The sequence below is a fragment of the Buceros rhinoceros genome, unplaced genomic scaffold (assembly GCF_000710305.1).
Source record: "Buceros rhinoceros silvestris isolate BGI_N320 unplaced genomic scaffold, ASM71030v1 scaffold12319, whole genome shotgun sequence".
In the NCBI taxonomy this organism is placed as follows: domain Eukaryota; kingdom Metazoa; phylum Chordata; class Aves; order Bucerotiformes; family Bucerotidae; genus Buceros; species Buceros rhinoceros.
Window position 1 is genome coordinate 127,348 of NW_010429822.1, and position 12,111 is coordinate 139,458.

The following is a 12,111-nucleotide window of genomic DNA, read 5'->3' on the forward strand; positions in this document are numbered from 1 at the left end:
GTATCTTGAGCTATGAGAACAAGAACAACAGAACTTCACTGCTGACCCTTCCGTTTTATAAGAGGAAATAAGAGTGTCAAGCAGAATGAAACTGCTTTCCCTGAACTGTACTCAAGGTAGACGGGTGTAAGAATGCATCTGCAAGCTTTAGGAACAAGGACACCCTTGCCAAAACATTATAGAAATATACCAATAAGTAATGCTAGGTGGAAAAACAGAAGTTTGTAAACACATTAAGTGATGCTAAACAACAACTTAAAGAATACAAAACTAAATTTTTACATAACAAAATCCAGCTTTTTTAAAAGAAAAAAAAAACCCTGAAGCCATTAATTCAGCCAGGGAGTAAAAAACTCCAACCTCAAAAACTCTTTCAGCTGAGACAGCTGAAGACCATAAAGAATAGCAGCAGAAGACACATTTCTCTGTTGCCAAAATTAACAAAATTAACCAAAATTTTGTGGACTAAAATTGACTACAGAATCTCCCTTCCTCCACCCACAAATAATTTGGGGCTTAATTCCTATTAGGATAGAGAAAGCAATTTAAAGATACTACTCTTTCTATTCCGCCCAAGGTCACCACCCACACCTAGAAAATACTAGGTAATAAAATACACATGTAAAAATTCGACACACAGAAACCTAGCTAATGTATACTCATAAAATTTGCATTTTGAAACACTGACGATTATAGCCAAATCTATTAGAACATATCTAATCTCGATCACTACTGCACAAATTGATTTATGTGCAGTAAGACGATGGTTAAACCTGAGAACTCTTTTTTAAATTTAGAAATAATTCAACCATGTTCATTGTATCTTTATATACAAAGCATCAAAGCCGTATCTATAAATCTAGATATATGATTTGAGAGTTCTCCATTCTAAATCAATTGCAAAATGCCATCTTTAGCAGTGCTCAAAGCTGAGAGGAAACACACACAACCACCGAATCTCTTATTCACATTTCCACTATTTGTATCTCGACCGCAACTCTTCCGTCTGCAGTTTCAACCACAAGCAGCCACTGGAGCCCTTTCCGATTTGGGAGCATCAAGCATTACCTTCAGCGACAACGCAATCAATAAAACTATAACAACTTGTAAGAATACAAGAGAACAAAAGGTACAAAGTAAAAAAAAAAAAGAAACCAATCTGCTTTTCTACGAGGTTCATCCGAATGTTTTAAATGGCAGTTGTCGCATTTCGTTTTTATATGGGACTTCTTTTAGGACAAGCTTTATACAACTAAACTGTTTTAAGTAGAACAGCACATGTCCATTTGGCTGAGAGATAAGTTTGAGGAGATATCACTTTAAAAGTGTAAATTAACGAAGTTTTGATAACATGGATTTATCTTCATAATAACAGCATTTAATCTTACTAGTATTTTTCAAAATCTCACTTAAAAAAACAAAGAAGGAAACGTTAACAGTTTAACCATTTTGGTTCCTTATTTAATACTGTTTCCTACACAAGTCCAGTAGTAAAAATAAAAACGGTACTTCATGAAAAGAGCTCACAAGATATTCTGTCAGTGGGTTTGAAAAGTAAACATGGCAATAAGGAATTCTCATTTATCAAGAGCCTCTCAATTCTTTAGGTATAGCAGAAATACTTTAATCCATTTTCAACCAAGCTGATGTGCCTGTTGTACCTCTTGCCACATTTTAACCACTAAATACTTTACTATGCAGTATAAAGTTCGCAAAACAGAACATAAAATAATCTGTTATCATTTTTAGCATGAGCTTTAGTAAACTTTATTTTAAATGGAATTTTTATCTTAAAATTAAAATATTCAGAAGACCACTATTATCATACATAAAAATGGAAAAAGTGTAAGAATTACCTGAACTCCTCCTTCCCAAAGAGGACAAAACAAAAAACCAAACGCTCAACAAACCATCATCTAAAAAAAGCTTAAGTGGTTCTGGAAACTGTAGATGCAGTGGAGCCTGTTTGCCCATGATTTCCTTACTGGTTTCTCTGGTGCCAGAAGTGACATAATGACAAGCACTTGAACTAATTCTTATTTTAAAAAAAACCCCAAGCACAATACAGCCCGCCTCCCCCCGCCCCAAACCAAAAAACAACCACGCACACAATCCCTCTCCCCTCATGTGGTGCATTCACATTCTCGTGCTCTCCCTCCGAATTCCCTGGTGTCTAATAAAGACAGTTTTTTCTGCAATGTGAACTGTAACAGGATGTCTTCTTCCGAGCTATTCACCTACTGTCATTAAATCTCTACTGACTAAATTAATTTGAATTGGTCCACTGATATTAAAAGTTACGGCAGCGATGACAGAATATCACGGCTCTACAAGGACAGACGAGACAATGATCAAACTAAAGACTGAGTTAAGCTATTTTTAAGGCAGGACACAAGGCTTCTACTAAGCTACACGAAATCTTCAAACGTGTCACATAGTGCTTCTTAACAAATACTGTTTGTCAGCTGAACTCTGAGGCCAGATCACGATTTTCATTTATGAACTCGGAAAAGGTTGAGATACTACAGTAAACACTGTCGTTACACTCCGTAACATGAAAGCTGCACTTAGTCAAGGTGTTTCAGTTGGCGGAGGACAGCAAGCACTGGCTTTTCTGGATCAGATGCGAGGAAGACTCACAGTTCCCCTGAGGGCCCGTTGTTTGTTATCACTAGTATTCTATCACAAATCGAAACACACCTCCACGCTAAGGACAGGTTGGACGGCTCCATGGCTGAAGCTACGTATGGAGTACCAAAAAGGTTACACACCAATCTGCTCCGAGTGATGCAAGGCACACGCTTCGGGAGACAGCAGTGAAGGTACGCGGCTGTGATTAGCTAGAACACACAGACAGGTTCACCCCTGGCAGAAATGGGGCTGTATCTGTCAACAATAACCACCCCAAAATAAATAATGACACTGAATAGCACTGACAGAAATGAGACATCATTAGTAAAAATAATGTGCAAGACTCAACAGTTTCATACTTCATAGCTCAATTACCAGTAATTGTCATGTATCAGAAAGAGTAATAATTACCATTTAACAGTAATCTGTAACAGAAAATCTCACAAACAAAAGGCCGCAGCACAAACGCCCATTCCAGCTACTCACGCAGGGCACTTGTGTGCTGAGAAGAAAGAGCTTTCAGAAGGTAAAAGCAACATGAATATTACGTAAGTTTTACAGCACCTGACGTTGGACTCCCCTGTCCTCATTTTTGGGTTTTTCCACCTCTGTTTTGCAAACAAGTAATCTGATACACGCAGATACATACATCGCTGTCAAGCGCCTACTAAAATGAAGACTTTTCACTCAGGCTATGTAATAGCTCCACCTGAGACCAGATCAAGTAGCATGATTAAAAAGCTGAATGATACCTAACCCCCCAAATATGTGATAATGATACAAATATGCTGCTGTTCTTCCAGTCACAGAAGTTTAAAATGCTAATCTAATTACAGTGCAAGGCTGACTGATTTTCTGAAACCCAAAAATTGTCCAGAAGCTTCCTGCGCAGGAAGACGGTTCAGTAACAAAACGTTAAATTGTGTCAGACCAACCAGTGATTTGGAAGCCTCTAGCTACTGTTCCGTTTTCAAACCTGCTTTCAATGAAATGTATTTGTACGCTAATCTCAAAGCCAATTCGGCCGTGTCTGATTACAGCAGAGAACTAGATGCATATGATAAGAAAAAGGTTTACTTAAATCAATATATGTAATTTTTTAGAGCGATTAGATAATCATTTCCAGAATGTGTTGAGTTTTCAGCATGTTTAATATGGAAACAGAGTCATATCTTTAGCATTTCTTTTATAATGTATTCTTCTGGCTTCTCTTAATGGTTGTGATGAATTCCATTTCTAAAGAACGAGTGGTTCAACACAACGGTCTTTCTATGGATCTACTAGAAAAATCATCATAAAACACAAAACAGAAGCACAGGCTATTACAGACACAGGTTATTCAAAATTAGGAATTGCTCCTTACAGGGCCATCCCAACCAGACACTGTTTATGCTTGATCGCCAATCGCTTTCTTAACAACGCAGAGAGAATTAGAAGACTGATAACGATCACTGCAAAAAGGGAGCAATGCACGAGGAAGCCACTTAACAGGAAGCAAATGAAAGTGGAAAAGGCTGAATCACAACAGTGCCACCTACAGTAAAGAACTTTATAGGGAAAAAAGACAAACCAGTGAGAAAATTAACACGATCAAAACTCAATTAGCAAAAGCTGGTTTCATCAAAAAACTGCAATCTACTAACATTAGGCACATCACTACAAGTCTTAGGCACTTCAAGAAACAGTTACTAAGACAAAAGCATCTTCTTAAATCTCAATAACTTTCCCATCAGTTTCCCTGTTTACAAGCCTTCACTAAATGCAAACCAGACTGTGTGTCTGAATCTCTAATTCCTCATTTGGTGTTTTTGTCATGGATAAAGCAGCATGGTAAGAGCCACGTGACCACAGGCAAAGACCAGCTGAGACTCACCTTGCATTCTACCACACTCTGATCTGATTCACAGGTAACATAGATTTCATCAACCGCTCGTCTGAGATTGTCAAAAAGAAATGCCCAGTACCGAGCTCGCAGATCAACTTTTCGAGGCTGTCTTGTTTTTGTTGGGCTTTTGTCAAAGTTTTTATCTCCGGCTGCTGATGCTGTTAATTTACAATCTATGGCAGTGCTCTGAAAAGACAAGATAGAACAGGAAAGAGAAACAACATGCACAAATAGCATAAGAACTTGGGTTTCTGTGCAATACAGGTTTATTCAACATATTCAGACATTCGTAAACAAGAATTTTTTCACTGAGGAAGACTACATCATCCCACTGATTGAGTTTTTTAAAAACACACTTTATCTTAAATATAGGCAGGAACTACGTTAGAACTAGATTCTGTTTCTTTGACATTTATAACGCAACATTTGCATTGCACGACGGTACAAGATATTCTGCCTCTTAGCACACTGGAAATTTACCTTTTCTAATCGCATATCCTGTATTATTTACTTACACAAGTATGAGCATCAAGAGACAAAACCAACACCAGCAATATTCCCTCACAGTTCAATTCCATTACAAAGTCACTACGTACAACGTTATCGTTTTTAAACTCTCATTCCAATACACGAGCATTAACGTCAGCATTAATGTGCCAATGAATCACGTTGCTCCTACATACACCAAGGCTGAAAGTGTCTTCATGCTGTTTTACATTGTATTTAACAGCTTTACCGACAACAAATCTGGTTTGATTTTGCATGTCGATATGCAGACTGTCTGATCCAGTTCGGCTTTGCTGCACAGATGCCGAGGGCTGCCAACATGCTAAAGAAGACAGGCGCAGAGGGAGAACATCCAACTGTCTGCACTAACGCCGGCTCAGACAGGAATCACGATGTACCTGCTGGGAAGGACTGTTAGGCCGCTCAGTGGTACCTCTCTGCTGACCTTGTGCATTCCACAGCAGCCAGGTGGATAAGCACCTCCAGTAAAAACCAAAGTGATGCCCAACCACGTGCACGTCATTTTGTGATGGAGGTATTAGCTACATGCTGCAATAGTCTGGTGTTACGGGGTTGTTTTGTGTTGGGTTTTTAATTAACATATTCATTTTAATCGCACCTTTAATGCGGTTTTGATGCATTGGTTGACTGTGGCACAGATCTCCAGAAAACCAATTCTTAACGGAGTACGCTTGTAGGGATTACTGCAAAATTCCATTCTAAAAACCTCTGCTTTAGGTGATTGAATAAAACCAATCAAAACCAACACCACACAAGGCAGAGTTTATAACTAGAAAATTATAAATTTTATGTATTAGAAATCCTGAAAATAGATTCAAGCCTTTTTGTTCCCTATGTATAAAGCTGGGAAACATTACTTCTTAATGCCAAAATATTAGTTTAATAGCAGGTAAGACAGAGAATTCTTACAGAAAAGTCATTTTAGACCACAGGCAACATAAGGTAATCAGGACTGTAGCACAGTTTTGGATGGACTTACCAATGAACGTACTTCTAAAGAAGAGCTATAATAATATTTTTATGATGACATATATAGAATAGAAGCCCAAAGAATGTACAAAGTCTAGAGAAAATTTTCCTCCTTAAGAGGATCTTTGTTTTTTGCGGATTACTCCTGAATTTCAACAAATTGTGCCTAAGCTACAGAAAGCTTCCTGCATGTTTAAGAAACATATAAATGAACTCGTATTTCTCATGCTCCAATTACAGAATGAGAAAGTAGGCAACAACCAAACACCGTGTTTAAGAATATAAACACCTTCCTTCTCTAGATTTATGGGGCCTTGTTTGATAAACCCACACCACTAACAGCTTCCCATTATATGGCAGCTGAACCTTGACACAAAGATAGAAGCTGCAAAACTATTTAAATTCCAGAAGGCTGTTTCTTCAGTAGACTCCCTCTGGGTTGCAGTCTGCTCACTCCCCCACTGCTCTGACTTCCTGTACCCTCACACATATCTCAAAATGCCCTAACTGAAGCAGATTTCCAGTGTTTAAGTAAAACCTAACCAACATTTACACTTACATGTATTCCAGCAGAACACCTTTGAAAGGATGAGAACCTCAAAGCTACCCAATTGCTCATAAACACAATCACACACAGGCAGGTCAGCATGAAGTTGGTGGTTAGTCAATAGAATTAGTATTTTACGTTCCTGATACAAGGCAGTCTAACACTGTGTATTTGAATTTGGCACAACCAGGTACCTGCCGCTCAAGGAAACAGAAGTCAATTTTCAGAGAACACTACAAATCGCGTCCCATGTTTGGCACTTCATTCTTCACAAATTCCATGAAAAAAAGATCAAACTGAGCAAGCTACTGTCAAACTCAATCAAGCGTGACTGGCTCCAACTTCACAGAAATGAAAGCCACTTAAATTGAGGAGTTGCAGCACAGACTACTTCCAATATAAAGGTACTACTAATACTTTACACAGACTGCTATATTCAGCACATACGTTTAACCCAAGCAGGATTTCTGAGTTCATCTGTATATTGTTCAGCAGACTCTTTCTTTACCTGTAAGCATTACCTTGAGTACATTTTCTCATGAATCAAACCAACTTTTCCCTGAGAAAAGCAAGAAATGCCAGATCAGGTACAGACTTTCCAAAACTGTAGTTTCTACGCTGATGTACAGCTATAGCTTTATTATTCCTACTCATCCTTCCTGGAATTAAGTGTTAATTAAACACTAGTTATTACAAGTATGCACTTTTGACCAGATCAATTTTTTCAGCGTCATGCTCAGGTTGAGAATGAAACTCAGTTTCCAGACATGATCATTTCTTGATCGCTCTGGTATTCTGAGGGAACACATGGGCACAGGACAAAATATTTCTAACAGTGCAGCAGGGCAATCTGAAGAATGATAAGGCAACCCCACATCTTCACCAGGAAGGAGGTATACCCAAGCCACACAAACTCCACCTACATCCTCGTGCCTACTGCTTCCAATTAACCCTCGGCAGATTTTTCACTTTGGTTAGAAGTAGAGGCACAAGCCTCTTGCCACTGGCAAGACACGAGGACGCAGAATGTTTTTCTAAGCAGAGTTCTAAAGCTCCAATCCTGCACATTTCTACCAATAATTCTTAACTGGATATAAACACTTACTTTTGGATCTTCTAAGCGATTTCAGAGCCCTTAGCCTTTCACATTACAGTTACTGAAAATTTAATTGATGTTCAACGACTTTGCAGACCATTGCATATTACAAAAACCAAAACCAACAACAATCCTAGCATTTCCAAACACACCAAAATACAGCTGGCCTTGGCCTGCCCCACACCCCTGAATAACACACATTCACCCAGAGGGTGATGATGGCTCATATAGACATGATCTAGCAGGCCTACACTGAAGCTTGTCCTCACTAGAACAACAAAACCCACCCAAGAATGACAGAAATTCAGAGGGGCTCATTCATATTATCTCACTTGTAGTGATAGTTCAAAGCTTCAGCTGCAGAAAATGTAAAGCTTTTGTGCCTTTTAAGTTAAGAGATATGGGAGTATTCCTTCTTACGTCTCAGGTAACTCAGTGTGGATGATGAAAGTGACATTAGACCTGAACCTCTTCCTCACCTTCCCTCAAATAGTTTCAGTAACTTGCCTTGGAGTTCTGGAAAGTATGAAGGGTATATTTATTCTCAGGATGCCAAAATTTATTGAATGTAGATTTGCCAGCACCCTACTGAGAGGAAGATGAGGTTGATAAGATTATGTGAAAGAATTCTTGTACGTTTATTTTCTTGAGATTAGTGGCCCATTTATATGTAAAGGAAAATCAAAACTGAAGGCTCAACAAACATTAACAAAAAAAAGCCACAAATTTACAGCATTATCCAGTGTCTGAAATGCAGTAGAAATAAAGGCGCTATACACCAAGATGCCCAGACATTCGGCAGTCCATTTCAAACTTTAACTGTGCCCCTAGGAATGCACTGCTCCTACAGTACAATATTGTGTATTTTAACACAGCAAGCCCACACAGAGCCACTGAACAATCAGGTATTCTCAAAAAACCTCAGTATTTACATAATCCTAAGTGACTAAAACAGAACCCAAACTATGTAGCACATTACTCTCACACCTAAAAGGTTCTGATAGTAACCCCATCCAGGAAGCTCCACCTACATCAGTAAAATTCACCTTCAAAGAACAAGAAAATGAGGATATGCAGTGCTTGTACCGTGTTTATATGAGAAGAGAGAACACAAGTTTAACAGCTGCTAAACCAAGTCGGGAAAGTAACATGCCTCTGTTTTAAAGATGCAAATGGAAACAGAACATCTTTGTTTTTCTTTTTTTTTTTTCAAAAGAGAACATCTTCCCTATGCTGTATTATCAAAATATGACAGATTGTCTCAAAATACTAAATGGCTGAAGCCACACTAATGGCTATATCCATTAACCAAAGAAAAGCAGCTGCTGGAAATACAAAACATCAGGAAGGATTGAGGTTTTCCTTTGTTAATGTAATAAAGATTGACTGTCACATAGAAAAAAAAATGGACCCTTCTCACTCAGACTTGTTTTCCACTCCTAACTCTTAGAAATTTTACCCACCTGGAGTAATTTTTTCCATAATAGGATATATGGACTTCAGCCATTAGCACATGAGGTCAAAAAATAAAGCTCTTCTCTAAATCAGAAATGGGCAGAAAGGTAGCCTCTGGATTAGCAGCAGCCTTAGAGGAAGAACATCCTCTACCATTGTACTGAACAGCATCTTTCTCAAAGTAACTTTAATGCCAGAAAGTCATGCGTCCAGGGGTTAGGAAGTGCCAAAAGGCACTTGAGGAAGATAACCTAAATCCTGACATTTTTTAATTTCTGAATACTTGACTTTGAAACTTGTATGCCTCAAAAATACAAGGTATGTGCAGTTTTATATATGCATTATTCAGCCAATAATGTATCAGTGATATCACAAAACATTCTTCTGTTGTAAATTTTAAATCACGTGAGAAAATAAGCAGATACCTGTTTTGCGGTCTTGTGCGTTCCTTGAGCCACCCTCTTTGTTTTTCCACCAGCTTGCCATTTCGATTTTCCTGTGGGAGAAGTAACTGTTTTAAACAACAGTAATGATCTTAATCAGAGCATTCTAAATTGCACGTATCTCACCTTGCAACACACTGATATGGGCAGAACTTACGAGTTACGGGCTTTGTAAAATTATATACTCCAAATACCTATTCCACAGTTCAGAACGTGGATAACGCGGGAAAACACACAGAAAATTTTTAAAAAATTACAAAGAAATGCAAGAACTACAGACTTGGGTAAACAAGGATAACCAGCCTTAAGTGCTCAGTGCTTCAGACAACCGTATCATTGCAGTCTGCATGTCAAACGTGATACTAGTTTTCTATACAGATTAAAAAAAGTCTGCTCTTAAATGACTGTTCAATCAGATATTACAGAATTAAAACAAGGAATATCTATCTTAGAAAAAACAAATGTAATAATCCAATTCTTCTCGAACTGTTCAAACAACTTACTGGTAGACTTAGGTATTTTCTGCCAAGAAAGATGAGGGAGAACAGAACTTTGGATTGAATTTAGTTAATCTACTTTTAGGTAGCCAAAGAAAGCAAGAAAAACATTCACAGTGCATGAGTCAGTCCCCTTAAGATCTGAAATGCCTTCTCAAGTGTACCTGTCTTCCTTCACTGCTCATATGAAGTGACTTCGGCAACTATGCTTCCAAAATCACTTTAAATTCCCACAGTCAGAAGGGATGATTTCAAGTCTCAGTGCTGTGGTGGCAGCTATTTCCTAACTGACTGAGAGTTATCTTCGCACAGATGAAATTGTGTTAGCCTAGACCTACCTGACACACTTAATCTTCGAGATTTGCTCAGGGGTAATTTTAAAAAATATTTTCTTTTTTTAGTTTTATTCTTCTGACTTAGAATTTCTTTTACACAACGTGAAAACCACAGGATCCAATTACCAAAAATGTAAGCAAAGTAAAACAAAATACTAACTATGCAAGAGTACTCTCTAGCACAGATCACATCTCAGTAAGTGTTTCAAGATTATTCAGCTGGATGAAGCCAAGCAAGTAAATGCATTGGCTCAATACAGTCCCTTCCACCATGGAGATCATTCTGGAATTTGAGAATTGGCCAGGTGAGTTTTCCACAGTTCTCAGACCAGCTCCCTAACACAGTCCAGCGGTTTCACAGTGCTCCGGTTCTGTAAAGCAGCTGTACACCCCTCATACTCAAGCAGCTGTACACTTGGTTTGCATCACTGGCTATTCTAGGGAACCAGGCCTGTGATTTTAAACACACTAAAAACTATTTGCTTGATAATTCATTTTCAAAATGCCACATTACCCAAAAGAGCAGGTAAAAGTTAATACGCTGAACCCCATTTAGCAGCATTCAGGAAAAAATTTCATTCAGCTACCCTATGTATAAAACCTTCCTATTCATTAAAAAGCGTAAAGTGTGGATCAGTTCCTTGTCAGAATTATGATAACTGAACTACTTCAATCTCCAAGGTCTCTCCCCTGACATGATTTTGTACGCAATGGCATAGAGAACTTGCACAGTGAAAAGGCTTACGAACTAATATGGGTATGTTAAAATTAAAAAGGGCAGACGAGCACCAAAAAATGCAGCAGATTGTCTAGATTCTACAAAAACCAGAACACTAATCCATCACCTGAGAAGTGGGAAATGTCTGAACAAGACCCCTGTAAAGACAAATGCAAGTTTTCTGGCGCCTTCTGTGTAAGGCAGACATTTAGAGAAAACAAAACTTCTGTAAATACCAGGTTTTCCAAACTTAAAAGCAAATGGTATGTGGCAATGGTGTTTTTTCTCAAGGTGTATGGGCCAAGAAGTTTTGTGTTTGAGCAGCAGCCACATTTCTGAGCTTTATTACTCTTCTTCTCCTAGTCAGTGCCTCTGGTTATGGGAAGTCATCTTCTTTCCTGCCTTTGGCCTTTTATATTCCCAAGCAGTGACGAACCAGGAGCACTGCTCAACAGTTACGGGCACGTTCCGTGACTGCTCCCTGGAACCATACAACGCTAGCTTGCTACAAGATGCACAGGAGAAACTCGCTGACATAGGAAGGAGTTTACTGAATTTTAAAGCAAGAACAATAGTGACCAAAGATGATCATCTCATTAGCTATTAAGTTGCCAATGTGAAATATATAAAATAGCAAAGTTTTGCCGCATTCGGGGAGCTACTGTCATATTTTACACGAAGTCCATTTCCTCTCTGCCTGGTTATTAAATACGAAGCACACGCGGTTTATGATTTGTGAAGACTTCCTGTCACAAAAAGCTGAGGTGCTAATATCTCCACAAAAAAGCCACTGATAAACTATTTTCAAAAGCTATCTTTTACACTAACAGTCTCAACAATCATCCCTCTCATCTTCCTCTTTTGGACAGTTTTACTGATAGGAGAAATGTGGGAACCCTCTTTAAATTCAGTAATTAATAGCAGCCCTCACTTCTGCTCTCACTAAGGCAGAGATCAGCCGTGTTTGTTGTTTCAGCGCCTTTGACACCATTCGTCATCAGACCCTC

At 38.6% G+C, this 12,111-nt stretch overlaps 1 protein-coding gene across 1 annotated transcript in view; it reads right to left on the reverse strand.

Annotated features, from left to right (window-relative positions):
* SCAPER (S-phase cyclin A-associated protein in the ER) overlaps positions 1 to 12,111 on the reverse strand; it is a gene marked incomplete at its 3' end in the record, with an annotated part of 146,209 nt that overhangs the window by 127,029 nt on the left and 7,069 nt on the right. The window contains exons 3-4 of the mRNA XM_010142808.1: positions 9,537 to 9,607; positions 4,505 to 4,702 (exon numbers count right to left, since the gene is read on the reverse strand). Coding sequence (XP_010141110.1) covers positions 4,505 to 4,702; positions 9,537 to 9,607 — 269 coding nt within the window. The remainder of the gene's footprint in view (positions 1 to 4,504; positions 4,703 to 9,536; positions 9,608 to 12,111) is intronic.